The sequence below is a fragment of the Xiphophorus hellerii genome, chromosome 6 (genome assembly GCF_003331165.1).
Source record: "Xiphophorus hellerii strain 12219 chromosome 6, Xiphophorus_hellerii-4.1, whole genome shotgun sequence".
NCBI classification, from domain to species: Eukaryota; Metazoa; Chordata; class Actinopteri; order Cyprinodontiformes; family Poeciliidae; genus Xiphophorus; species Xiphophorus hellerii.
The window spans coordinates 4,569,188-4,583,794 of NC_045677.1; the positions used below are offsets into that span (position 1 = coordinate 4,569,188).

The 14,607-nt window shown below is 41.9% G+C and overlaps 1 protein-coding gene across 1 annotated transcript; it reads right to left on the minus strand.

Moving 5' to 3' along the window:
* Positions 1-7,468: 7,468 nt before the first annotated feature.
* rgs18 (regulator of G protein signaling 18) lies at positions 7,469-14,082 on the minus strand. The gene is made up of 5 exons (XM_032566449.1): positions 13,836-14,082; positions 13,339-13,443; positions 13,043-13,104; positions 11,016-11,182; positions 7,469-9,460 (listed from the first exon to the last, which is right to left on the minus strand). The coding sequence occupies exons 1-5, from the start codon at positions 13,955-13,957 to the stop codon at positions 9,206-9,208; spliced, it is 711 nt and encodes a 236-aa protein (XP_032422340.1). The 5' UTR covers positions 13,958-14,082; the 3' UTR covers positions 7,469-9,205.
* Between the last annotated feature and the right edge of the window lie 525 nt (positions 14,083-14,607).

Here is a 14,607-nt window from a genome sequence, read left to right on the forward strand (position 1 = left end):
TGTGTGCGTGTGCGCGTGTGTGTGCGTGTGTGTAAGGGCACGGTTCAAGCTGCTGAACACATTCTTTTTCTGGTGGAGCCTGGCCTCCTTCTGCTTTAAGCTGGACTCTAATACATTCTTTTTTTTGCTTCAAATGCAACAATATCAGAGGAAAGGTCATGACCTTCTGTTTCCAAGACATGGTGGGAGTCTGATGCAGGCAGGAAGTGAAACGTGAGGCTTTGCAGGTGCAGGCAAGACAAACAAGGGAATGATTCACAGCTTAATGAATTTTGCCACTTCTAACTTCACTCTTTGACATTTGTAGAGTTAAATATAGCCAATGTTAGATTTTGTCTTTAACGTAGCGGAGGTTTGAACAGAGTCGGGGTCGAAAAGGAACATCAGCATCGTAGAAATTTAAAGATTTGGTCTTGATGGGCCCGATTTCAACTCTATATTGGTTTCTGACAACTGAAGCATGAAATTATGCAAACTACAGTTTGTATAGCATGACTGAGTATCAGGGCCATGTTAATTAAAAAAATATAATGAGAATAAAGTCAAAATTATCAGAGTGAAGTCGTACGACAAAGTCATGATATTACAACTATTCTCATTATTTTGACTTTATTCTCGTGTTATGACTATTTTTGCAATAATGTGGCTTTATTCTCAAAATATTATTTTATTCTCGTATTATGACTGTTTTCATAACAATATGACTATTCTCATAATGTGGCTTTTTTTTTAATACTGTGGAAAATACCACAAGTTCGTTGGACTTCTCCTAGGCTTGTCTGGACTGTGATTGGCTGGTCTGCCTGTCAATCATGGTTGACGACAACCTATCAGAGCCTTAATGTGTTGGAACTTTCTAGAGTGTGGCAGAACAGGTGTTTTTTGTAGTAGCTTGCAGTAGTTCAATAGTTTAGCAACTGTATTATCAAAAAGGAGTTATAAGTGTGATGTTTGCTGATCGTTTTGTTTTGTTGCATCAAGAGTTGTAAGTTGACCGACAATAAAAGGACGCCACCTCTTTGAACGGACGCCTGCAGTTTTTTCAGATACAAATCACCACGCCCTTTAGTTCAAATACTATGACTCTGTTCTCATATTGCCAAATCAATAAAATTTTATTTTAGCAATAAGGCATTTCAAAGTGCTTTTCATCATAAAAACACAAAGACATAAAGTCATAGAACACACAGCCAACAACTGAAACATTACATTTTGCTATGTTACAACTTTATTCTCGTACGACTCATTATTCTCGCAATACGACCGTTTTCATAACACTACGACTTTATTCGTGAAATATTACGACTACTCATTATTTCGACTTTTAATCTCGTATGATCTCGTAATATTATAGCTATTCCCGTACAAGTCTATTCTCGTAATGACTATTAGTTCTCAGTATGGCCCTGATACTCTATCGAGACAAATATGAAGAGAACAACAGCTGTCACTGGTTCGATTCCTGGCCTGATGACCTTCCCTGCATGTCTTCCTTCTCTCTTTCTCTCACTACCCACCTTCCTATGTGACCAATAAATGCTACTAGGGCCAGTAAAAACTTAAAAAAATTAAAAGAACTAAAGAGATGTGCTCCCACAACCAGGTCCCATATTCTCCGAGTCTTAATCATTGAAATGCTAACCCAGGCTGTCACAAACAGATCAACAAGTAAATGAGAACTAATCCGTACTTGAAGCATACGCAGCTTAATGGTGTGTGAACTGAACTTTGTAGTAGTTCTTGATTAGTGTGAGCCATCACAACACAGTCCAACTCACCAGATAAATTTTCCCAAAAAAAACCCTTAAAAAAGAAAAGAAAACACAAATCATCTGCTGCACGTGTCTCAAAATCTAAGAAGCTTACTCCACTCTGGTTGGACTTAAAGTGGACTGATGAGTCACAGCTGATTATGTCTTTAGGAATATCTGCCAATTAGGAACATTTTCAACTGTCTTAAGCAGCTAAAACTCAGAAACATCTTCACTTTTCTGCAAACTCCCAGTGACCAGACACATGTCTACCGCAGGTGAATTAACTAATCGTTAGGCATTCAAAGTTTCTAAAATCTCACTTCTGAAGGTCCGAACTGTTTCTCAAAGTTTTAAATGAACGCTAAACATCCGACAGCACAGACGAAAAACCAAACAACCATGAGCTTGACAGAAACATGGTTAATTGGCTCATTGGCTTTCAGTACAGAGCAGCTGAAGCATTTTAAACAAAGAGTGAAATGAAACAATTAAATGTTTTTTTTTTCCAGCCCACATGTTCGTAGTTTGATTCAGCATTCCCCCAGGAGGCGGGTAACGCAGCAGAATCCATATCGCCTCTACATGGCGCTTTTCATTTTCAGTTCTATCAGCCTCAGCTTTAGCATGTGTAAGCTATACATCTCAGTGCATTTCCACTGTTTCTGACATGCTTTTAAGGATATCTGAGTCTCTCTCTTTTCTCTCTGGAGCCACAGACAGCTGCAGTGTCGTTTACTGCAGCAAACATTAGCATAACAGATCATTGGCTATATATGAGTGTTCACTTCTCCTCTGGGTTTGCTGGTTGTACACACACACACAACACACACTACACATACAAATAGTGCTTCTTTTTCTCTCTCTCTCTCCCTCTCTTCCCCCCACCTTCGCTGACCTTCTTGACCATTGGCTGAAATGTGACAGAACCAAAACAAGGCGAGAATGTAAATCGCAGCAGATGATGGAAAACACCCAGGCTAACCCCTATTTGCATGTGAGGAGAAGCGGCAAGTCGAGCAATTTGTTTTTCAAAAAAGGGCCACCGGGTGCGCGCGGCCACTGCAGAGCGGCTGTGATGCTCCTGTCCAGATTAAGCCTTTTTTTTTTCTTTCTTCTTTGGGTCATTTCAAAGCTACTGTTCCCCTCCCACCGCCATTAGAGGTTACAGATAGCAGAGTGCTTCCCAACTAGCTAAAAAGGCACATTTTGTTAAAGAGCACCTAATTTGTTTTCATAGTTTTGTTAGAAAGGGTTGCAGTACCGTCGCCGTACACACGGTGGCACTGTAGTCCTCCGCAGCTCTTCTCTCTCTCCGCCTCTCTAAGCTCCATTATGTTGTGTAATTACAACAGCCCTGGATTCGTCAGACTCTCCCTTTGTTGTTGGTCTTGCTGGGTTTATTCATTTGAACCTGAACGGGTTTTTGATTCCTCCACTGAGGCTACAGGCAGCAGGATGCAGGTTGAAGGTGGAGAGGAAGAGGTAACAAAACGAGAAAAAAAAAGAGAAAAGAACCGGGTGCGGCGTGACGCAGGGGAAGAGACCCATATACGGATGGGATGCCTTTCTTTTTGCCGTGGCCGTCAGAGGTTCGAGTCCCGGCCCGTTGTGCTTGTTCCGTGTCTTCCCCCTTTTTCGTAACCCACTTCCTGTCTGACCACGGTTAAATAAAAGCCTAGAGAGCCGAAAATGACCTGTAAAAACACACACACACATTTAGAAAGCCTTGAAAGTAATTCAGTAAGTAAGTAATCTTTCTCTACAATTTTGCACGGCCTCTGTTTACTTTGATGGGATAAGATGAGGAAAATGGCGGTGAAGAAAAAAAAAAATCCTTTTAATAATGAGTCATTTCCGGCAAAGCTCTATAGATCTAACGCTGCTGGCAGCCTCTCACAATCCTGATATTTAGTGTGCAGCTGGCTGACAGAGAAACCTGCCACCTGTTCCCCGCAAAACATTCACTCACTTTAGGTAGTTCAGGGAACTTGGCGTCGAGTTGGCTTTTTCACTGCATCCTCCAAATACGTTTGCGCTGCTTCGGTGAGGGCTTCATTGCGTTGGAAGGGGAGGAGGTACTCACCTTGAGTCTTTCAAAACTTAATGTGGCCTTGTGTCTGCAGTTGCTCTGAGATTTATCCAGGCTCGTCGATATGGTTGCGGGCGTCGAGTGAAAACAGATTTTCAAGGGGGTGGATTTCGCAGCTCGATATCTGAGTCTGGCAGTCAAATAATCTCTAGATTTGTCTCGCATGGGGTCAGATAAAAGAGCTTCGGAGATGTGATCAACCTGCGTAAAGCTTGCGGAGTATTTAGCCCGGGGACACGACACTCCTGATTATCTTAGAGTGGAATTGGAGTCTTTTAGTTCATGTATTTGAGAAATTATGAGCTAAGCTTGCTATTTGGATACTTTGAAGGGTCAGTACTATATATTTCCCTGGCACATAGTGGCACTTTATAGCACTTCAGTTGTCAAAGTCACATATCATATGACTTTAAAGAAATTTGATTTTGTAATTTATGCCTTGAAATTGGGCCTCTGTCTCTTTAAGAAGCTCCTGCTCTTCCTGAAACTCCGCCTTCAGGAAGTCATCACAATATGTCTCCATTAACCCTTTAACAATGTTTTTACCAGCGTTACACTGACAAGTAGCTAGCATAATGAGCTCAGCTGATCCACCAGGGGTTTGCTAATTGCTGCTGGCTAGTCTGAAGGAACAGAGCGGGGGAGTCGTGCTCTGTGAGGCGGAAGCTCAGAAACTTGGGAACCGAAGGTGGCGCTAAGTCCAACCAGGCATTTTCCACAGCTGAATGGTTGCCACGGGAGATTCAAGGATTTCTCAAACATACATGGAAAGAATCAAGGCAACACTCCAGGTAAGTTTCTGATGAGGGAATAACATTATAACATCATGTAAAGCTCGAAAAAGCCAATTTTAAAACAAGTTATTTTGCTTTTAGGTCTCCTCATACTGGCATTTATCTCCATTTTCATGTTTACTTCTTCAGCCAAACTGATTTCTGCCTCGTAATTAGTTTAGGAATTTTGAAGTCGGGTTCTATTAAAAGGTTGTAAGCAAAAACGCTACCTGAAACGGATAAGTCTCTTTAATACAAATCCAGAATGCTCGGCCATGGAGGCTTAAGCTAGAGGCTAATCCGAGAGGGGCCAAGATCATCTTAGAGCGAGTCCAATCGCAACAGCATCAAAGTGGTTTGTGGGAAAGTTGTTTTTAATTAATCTTTAAACCCGTGGCAGGTTTAAATTGGTATTTAAAAACAAGCCGATGAGAACTTGTATGAGAAACTGAGGTTGGCCCTGTGTGCCACCAGAGATCTTCCTGAGTGAAACAGCTACTTAGATTAATAAATGTGAAGCGTGCCACTCAGGGTAACTATTAACTCGTGGACATAAAAAGTCCTACTGAGCATTAGACCTAATAATGACATTGAGGCCAACTCACACACTTCACTCCCATGAGTCAGTGTTAAGTGGATGCAGTCTTGAGTTTAGATTCAAACTGCCTGGTTGCAGTGGGGTCTAAAATTAGACGCTTAGAAATTCAGAAATGCCACAAAGGTGCCTGAATGTCCTGCAAAAAACAGCAGAATGGGGTTCTGTGGTGGCGCAGGGGCAAAGCACGACCCAGGTATGGAGAACCCTGGTCCTCCTTGTGGCGGTGGTCGCAGGTTCGGTTCTTGGCCTGGCGACATTTGCCGCATGTCTTCCCCCTCTCTCCTGTCAGACTACTTTCAAATAAAGGCCAATAGAGCCAAAAAAAGAGAGAAAAAAACAGCAAAATGTGCACACAGACATTATTAAAGGGGGTGTATTATGCGTTTTCCAGCCACATAGTATCATTTTATAACACAATCCAGTAACTATATTCAGTTGTTATAAAAATGTTGCATATGCCAAACATAACTTACTTACAAAGTCAAATTTCTTCTAATGCCTGGCCTTTGTCCCTTTCAGAAGCTCCTCCTCGTTCTGACACGCCGCCTTCAGCATGTCACCACATCAACATTCACTAAGCGTTTAGAAATGTTCATCTGAGCTTTAAACTCAGAAATAGTTCATATCATGGTTTTGCTAGGTTTTGCTAGCAAACACCTAGCAAAACCAGGTGTTTGCTAATTGCTGCTGGCTAGCCTGAAGGAGCTGACTGTGAGAGTTGTGGAGGGGGTGGGGGCGCTCTGTAAGACGGAAACTCTGCTTGGAAACTGCAGCTCTGAGGAGGAGCTTCGTCCTCGAAGGCGGGGCTAGGTCCTACCAGGCGTTTTCCACAGCTGAATGGAGATTAAAAGATTTCTCAAACATGCACGAAAGAATCAAAGCAACACTCCAGGTATGTTTCTGATGAGGGAACTTGACACGTAAGGCTCCAAAGTCAATTTTTGCTGTTTGCACTATTAGAGCAGGCGGTTAAAAATAGGCAGTTTTAAAAGGAAATCTCAGGGATGTTAGCTATTTGTGGTAAAATTTGTATTTGTAAAAACAAAAAAAAAACAAAACAAAGAAAATTTCATAGTGATAATTTCAGACTGGGACAGAAAGTTCAAAACCTATGTTAAAAAGGAACATGTTTGTGGGGGAATTTAGTTTCTTTTGAAAAATAAAAAGGTGTTGGAGCCAGAGTTTCAGCCCGGCTCTTTCTGTTCTTATTTTTATGGTTCTCTCAGGAATGAAACGGGTTTATATTTTTACCTTCAATAATACTAAAAAACCTGAAAAAACAAAGGAAGAAAAAAAAAATATATATATGTATATATATAATTAACCCAATTTTAACCTACACTTTTCTGCACCATTTAGACACAGAAAAGACATTATGATCACTGTGGTAAAGTAGCGTAAAACTTTTAAAAGTCTCATCAATTTAAGTAATGGTTATTTTATTAATCCAGGCTGCCTTTCTATTAGTAGCTCAGAGGAAATGTTTTAAATGTTCTAACCTCAGCACAGCTTTCATTTAAAGATGGCAGACGTCTGCTTTGCCTTTAGCTCTTCTCAGAACAGCCAGAAGCTTCAGTCTTAGAGGAAAAACTCATCTGGAGTTTCCAATTACACGAAGACGCCGTTGGGAGATCTCTACCACCGGTACTGTCCCTTTAAGTTTAAGAGGAGTTGTTCTTCAGTTGTGACTTGTTTGACAGGGAAACGTTCGGATCCACGTTTGCTAATGCTAGCAGGCAATTAGAGGAAATCACGACCCCCTGCGCCACCCACACCTTCACCCTGCCGAAGCCCAGCGCGTGTGCTGCCGTCTTCCAGGGGGGGTGAATAAGTAATGTGAATTTTGAGATATTCTGCGCAGATTTCGAGGAGATTGACACTAACATGCTCTGCGAAGGACTTCCACCATGTGAAGGCTACTAGAAACCTCAGCGCAAATGAGGCGAACCTCGATGCTGTCCACACATAATCTCGGTGTGTTGGAAATATGCAGATGTTCTGCACGTCTGGGTTGATACTTACTTCCATTTGCGGGAAACATGGCTCGCCCCGTCCGTATACAGCAACATAAATAATTCCACACTAGAGTGGTTAGAGCTGATATGGGTCATTAATTTTTCAGTGATTTAGTGCAGGGAGCTACATGCAACCAGTGTTTCCCACTGGCTTAATATGTGCACATTACAGCTCTATTTGTCCTGTTTATGCGCTCATTCAAAGCAATTAATGTCATTTATGGCCTCATTAACACAGATTTTACAGGAAAGTCTTTTTATTTGATGTTGTCCACATACAGTTATGTACATTTGACAGCAGTCGAATACCAAAGGAGATCAAGTAATACATAAATTATATTAGATGGCAACTGAAAATCAGCAATCTTAATGTGACATAATATTAGTATTCAGAGAAAACACGGTGTTGTGTGAGAAGGGAATCCGATCACGTCAAGCAGACATGTATGATCTAATCGAATGTTAAGAAAACAGTTGGGTGCTTTGCAGTCAATAAGACCTCAGGCTTTCACTGCTTGTTATTCACATGGGAGGGGTCGACGGTGCAAGAGGCGCAAATCATCAGTTTTAATGAAAACTTAAGCGTAACAGTATGAATCCGTAACACACCGCGGCTGTGCAGAGGGGGGGACAAAGTGTTGAATGTGCCTCAACAAGCACTTGAACTGCCTCCCTTCCTCAAATGTTTCCACTTTCCTTCAAGTCTTCGGAAGGTTTCAGAAAGTCTTAAAGAAAATCCTCACCGAAGGCTGCTGTCATTCAGTGCATCACAATGGCAATCGCATCCACGAAGCAACCAGCGGAGCAACCAGAGGAGCAATCCCCTTTCTGGGCTCAGTATATTTTAGCCGATGGAGCAGAAAAATGTTACCACTGCTAAATAACCTCCCAGGATGGATTCGGGCTGTTGGTTGCCAAGTGAATAATCAGAATACATGCGTCCACATTTCTGGTAATAATGCCCTTTCGTTTTCAAGGCAAGCGTGAAACAACAGCATTGCTAACACGCTCGTGTCTGCATGAAGTTACCCCTAGCTTAGCGGAAAACACCGTGGGAAAGCAAAGAAAAATAAATAAAAAATACAGCTGTCTGTGCTGGCTTTAAGTTGCTAGGAAACAAATGGGTAGCAAACATCCAAAAGCATGGCAGGTTTCAAAAAAGCCCATTACTTCGATTAATCATTTGGCTGAAATTGCATAAGTCACAATCTCCAACTAATGACTTCCTTCATAAAGTTGGAATTCCATCATGAAAGGTCAGACGTTTCTCACACAATCTGGCCTGAAAATTCAATATGGCAGCCATGCTGTGCTAATGTTTGTTTCATAAAGTTAATAAATTAATTCTAATTAATAAAACCAGAGCAATGTACAAGCTCTGGGTGCTACGGTGTTTGGACGGATAAACATTAGAGGAATACCATCATTATTAGCCTGGGAGGCTAATAGTTATTAGCATGGCCATGTAGCACAACAGAAGCAAACCATAGTGGTTTTTATAAACTGACTGGAACCCAATAAGGTTCAGAGATGATTATTAATACAGATCCTGGCTCTAACTTCCGAGGCAAATAAAAAACGAAACATAAACTGTCAGGAAAATAGAGCTAGGTAAATTAAAATAGTAATAGTTTCTGTCCTTCCCTGCTAGCAGTTCCTAAGGTAAAATGAGAGAACCACGGGATAAAATTTACCAAGCTGAAATGAGGATAGAAATCTTACAAAAACTAATGGAAGGAAATATTTCCCAAATTGTACATTTAAATTACTATTAATGTCAATTCACTGTGGTGCTGTGTCTGAGAAGTCATCCATCATGAAATCTGTGGTTAAACAAAAATATTGCACTCTACATATCAGAACCTGAGGGACCTAAATTAAGACACCGCATCGTGTCTCAACAGTTGTGTTGCAAATCAGAGACGGTCCCCCGGATGATGGCGAATCCATTCCACGCAGCTGCGCAGCGTTTGCGATTACCAAGCCGAGGGCTCGGTTTTGGCTTCCCCGCGCTCGTTAAACACGCAGGAGCGTGACCTTCTGCGGAACATGGTGGCTCCGGGGCCCTTCCTCCGAGTGATGCGCATGTAAATGTCAGAGTGCAGGAACCTTGGGTAGGAGTCCTTTTTCATCAGGCTGAAGACTTTCGTCTGGGCTGCTTCGAAGCAGCCCCGCGTTGGGTGCTCCATGTTTTTCTGGATGGCCATCTTTGTGTTGTAGTCGATGTTGACCTGAGTTAAAGCAAAGGCAAATATCAAGTATGACCAGTTAGAACAGGAGATGCGGCTTGTAGGTGGTGCATTAAACACAAATATCCAACAGAGGGATGCGCATGATTTTAGCTTTGCTGGTCAAGATTTAGAGTAGCTTGCAAAACAAATCGACTGCCCTCGAACTGATCAGGTTTTGTCACATTATAACCTCAAGTTTCCTATTTTATGGGCTAGGCCAACAAAAAGTAGTGCATATTTGACAGGTTTCACAATAAAATTTGTAAAAGCGGGCATATATCTGTATCCAACCAATCAGATTTTTACTGTAATTACAGCTGCGGGTCTTTTGGACTCACTACCAGCCTTCCATGCATAGAGTCTGAAATTTGTTCACATTTTTTTTGCTAAATGGCTTAAACCCAGTGAGTGAAGATCTGTTTTCTGGCTCCGCCGCAGATTCTCAGACTTGATTCAGAACCGGGACGTTTGATTCGGCCATTCCTAACGGTGGGGTTGGTGCGTTTCATTGCAGGTGTGAAGTCTTTGCTTAAAGGCCAGACAGACCCATTCAGGTCCGAACCGACCAGTGAAGATTGCTTCATGTGTTCGCTGCGTCTCCTAGTCAGATTGGTGCAAACCGCAAACTTCTTATGGCTTCCTTACTCCCACCGTACCACAGAGACCATATTATATATATTATATTTTTTAAATGAAAAATCTGCAGTGTACCAACGATTATCGCCAGATTAGCGAATTACTGAAAGAATCGTTAGCTGCAGCCCTACTATTAATTATTATTGAGGAGAAAGTTATTTCTGTGACTCACAATTTGGAATATGTCAACAGATAAAGGGCTGAGAAAGGTTCCCCAAAGACAGACGGGGGAAGTCCCACATTTGCTCGAGGAAGCGCGTTAGTACATTTTTATGACTTTAGAAATGCCCTTTGTGAAATGCGCTCGCCATATCTTGCATTATTATCCTACACGCTGGTGTAGAAGTTTATCTCTTCTGCAAACAGAACCGTCCACAACAGGAACTACAATGGTCACAAGCTGCCATGCTAAAAAAGAAGAAGAAGAAAAAAAAAAGCCTTTCACCCTCGTAAATGTGCGTTTGTTCTAGACTGAAAGTGTGTGGGAGATGCTCTCTTTAGCTTTGCACAGACAGTTCAAAACCTCAAACCAGACTCCTCAGCAAGCCTGAACTGCTGCAGGCTTTGAACAGCGCATCAGATGGTGGTCGCATCGTCAAGCGCAAATTGTCTGGAAGCCGCAACCGTCTCACACTCAGAAATAACTCAACCCGCTTTTTGCAGCATGCATGCACATGACCTCAGCAAGCTGCTGCACCTAATGATTGTTCACAAAGGTCAGCTCGCCACAGGCTCATGACTATGGAGTGTGTTAGTCCTCGCCCACTGTTATTTTTCTGACGGTGACATAAATATTTCATCTCAAACAGTCCTCAGTGACAGATAAGCTAAGAAAACGCTAAATGTCACTGGAGCATTCAGAGCGCCGCGCCATTAAATCTGCGCAGTTCTAGAGAACATAAAGATGCCACCACCGTACCTCTTTAGGAGCCTCCGATTCAATATAAACAGTATAAATATATTTGGCTTTGGACAGCAGCTTGGTTTCTGAATCGATGGTCTTGTATTCTTCGCAGGCCAACCAGAACTCGATGTTTTCCTCGCTGAACTCCGTCCGGAGGAACTGAGAGAAGGTTTTCACCCCATCTGAACAAAAACAGAATCACAAACTGTTGGAACAGCATGTGGTAAAAGGAGAGATACATACAGACACTGTCGATCAACTTTTCTATAGTGTGGAGGGAATTCTGTCAAATACTGTATCGGTCATTTTATCATATTAGCGTGTTAGCATGGCAGAAAGTCCAAACTTCCCAACTCTGACTAAAAGAGATCAGTGTCACTTCCTGTTTAAAAATGACCTCTTTGGCCAACAATGAACTCTTCGGTGTTCACAGCTTTCTGTAAGCTAAAGATACTGGTGTAAGAGAACATGGCCTGTTCTGTGAACAATAGAAATGACACCACTTGGACCCAAATAGCCACTTTCTCGTAATCCTGAGTAGATTCTGATGTGAATGCTGGTGGATTCTTTAATTTGTTCTCTCCGAATTTTAACCCTTAACGTGTTTTTCCCCCATTCTGATTTAAAATAAGTTTGAATAAGACCAATGAAATCACCAATAAAATAACCTTCCCCTGTTACATCTGAGAATCAAACGTTCTATGAAACTTTAAAGTCTTTAAATCTGGTGTATGTGACTTTTATTTATTTAAAAAAAAAAAAAAGTACCATTCCAAAAATAATGACACTTTTAATGCAAAGTTGTACTAAAAGTTGCATTAAAAGTCCATAAATTGTCAACTTTAAATTAAAATGGTCATTATTTACGGAGTGACACTTCAGGACAACAGTCACAAACATTCATGAACGCTCCTTCCTGTTCATAAAATGTGTTATAACATGTTTTCCATGACATAACGCGTATGTCATGTTTCACATATTTGTGAAACTGTCACCTTGTCCTGACGGTACGTGATGAGACAGATAATCTGTGAAAAGATCGCTCTCCTCTGCCTCCTACCTTAGCTACCATTGCCATCTGCAGAAACATCCAATCTGATCCAGTAGGAGGGTCTTAATGCTGTCAATCAATCTTGTGTGCGCGCTGCTCAATGTGCTAATGGCAGGAAAACAACTCACCGCTCCAGGAAAACTATTTACCCACAGTCATCGGTAAGCCATGCTAATTAGCATTAGCATTCATATAAGGGAACACTGGGAGAAGGTTGATATTTTTCAGATTATCTGTCTCATACTAAACCATCACGACAGTTTCAAAATGTAAAATAGATGTTTCCTATAAAAGTTACATACCTGAACTTTAATTCTTATAGAAAATAACACCATCTTTTGACAACGTCATCAACAACTAGTGACTAGTGGAAAGTAGGTCTGCTAAGACTAGAATTCATCAGGAGTTTATGTCCATCTAATTTTCTCTGCTTTTAGTTGGTCTGTGGTAAACAGGCATCAACTGGTAACTGATTTTCCTTCAGCAATCTCTAGTTCCATGCTGATATTTATGTTCTGAACATTAATACCTTTTACCATATATGACTTTTGTTGCTGGTATGATGGAAAACTACCAATTTCAAACTGGAACCTTGGTATTTAACACGACCAGCAACATGTACGGGAGTAACTTCAGTAAAAAAAAAAAAAAACATAAAAAAATATTCACAGCAGATCTACAAGAAACTTTAAAGGCATCTTTAAAAATGTTTCCAAAACAGCACACAGGGTTTCAGTGTGGTCCTAAAGTGTTACTTCTGTGATTAGGAGGAAGTTGCACAGTTTCTGTATTGCTGTCTGTTCTGACAAAACATTAAAAGATGTAGTGAAACTCCCGCTGTCGTCTCCCATCCTCTATTTATCGCTGTGAGCGCTCCGCTCCAGTTTCGAGCCCACATAAAGCAAAAAAAAGCGTCTGACAGTCGAATCGACTGGTTCGGACAGCAATTTAAACGAGCGCTGCCGTGAAAGTTTCCGAGGCTCGGGCTGACCTGTGTGCTTCAGCAGCTCTTCAAAGGAGTCGCTCCACTGCAAGGCTGCCTCTGGTGAGATGCTGCAGAAAAGAAAGGACAAAAGAGTCAGACAAAACGGTCAGATCCTCCCTAATGATGCAGCCAACAATGTTTTTGGGGGGGATTCTCGGAGAGCCGTCTCCTCGCCAGGTTTTCTGCATGCCGCCTAATGAGTCGACGGAGGGCCCCGCTGGAAACTCGGGGAGGTTAAAAATGAATCACGGTCGCCTGGCATAACAGCGGCTGTGCGTGAAAAATAATGAATTGTGCCTCACTTGCTCGTTGTCGTGTTTGTCTTTTTATGGGGACTGACGTTTTCATGGGAGCCCGACTTGGTGAGAAAAAGGCTTAGTCGGCTCTTCCTCTCTTTGTCTTTCTGTCTGCAAAACAAGGCAGAAAATACATCAAGCTCCGAAACACTCGGCGCCGCACTTGTGGCACTATTTAGCAAACCAGCAACTTATTGCAGACTTTTCCTCCGACACATTCTGAGGTGGTGGACATGACACACAATTAATTACACCCGCTTGCTCGTGGTAAAGAATGACCTAAAAGATAAGTCAGGTTAGCTGACAAGTCTTAATAATAAAAAAAAAAAAAGCAGAGAGACTCGCTGGCAACGACTTAAAAGCTGTAAAAGCGGTGGTGTTGATTAAAATCAATCTGCTGCCTTGCAGTTCTAGTTCTGCGCGTATATTAATAAACATCTTCAGTAAATCTGCTCTAAATTAGTTTTTAGATGACTGAAAAGGAGTCGAGTTCAGACACCAACCTGCCGCTGTCGTCCTTCATCGCTCGTGACTGCAGGTCCTGTACAGCAAACATTCTGAAATATGCTTCCTCCTTTGGGGCCATGTAGTTAAATTGAGGAAATAGAAACAGCAGCGTCTCCATGCTCGTCTGTCAGTGTGAGTGTGCCGCGCAAAGCCGTAGGCCACAAATAGGGCCGTGAAAAAAAAAGGGAAAAAACTGTTTAACCCATCATTTGATGAGCCCTTCTCATCTTTTATAAACCCTGCTCGCGTTTCATTTCCCATACCTGCTCCACTTCCTGTAAGGGGCCAGCGGCTCCATCAGCGACCCAGAAAATCCCCTCGGGTTCAACATCCTGTCGACAGATTGCTTAAAGTTTTTTGACAAAGAAACATGGTTATGCTAATTAACAGAATCCCCCCCGCCCCCGCCCCTTCTTTTTCAGGGAAAAGGCAACATCTTGGACATTTTTAATACATTTTTTTTGCAAGTGAAAAAAATTGCAGAGGTGATTTCGGGGGAAATGTTTCTTTTTAAATACATTATCGGGAGAACGATCAGTGATGTATAATAAGTATTTATACTTCTTGAAGAGGTTTGTATTTTTGGGTGCAAAAATGATAAGTTATCTAGTTGATAGATTTCCTGAGCTGTGGATGTCTGCAGCTCCTCCAGAGTTACCATGGGACTCTTGGTTGCTTGTCTGGTAAAGGCCTGCTGTACTGCCAGGGGTGGGCAAATCCAGGCCTGGAGGGCCGGTCTCCTGCAACGTTTAGATGCGTCTCTATTTC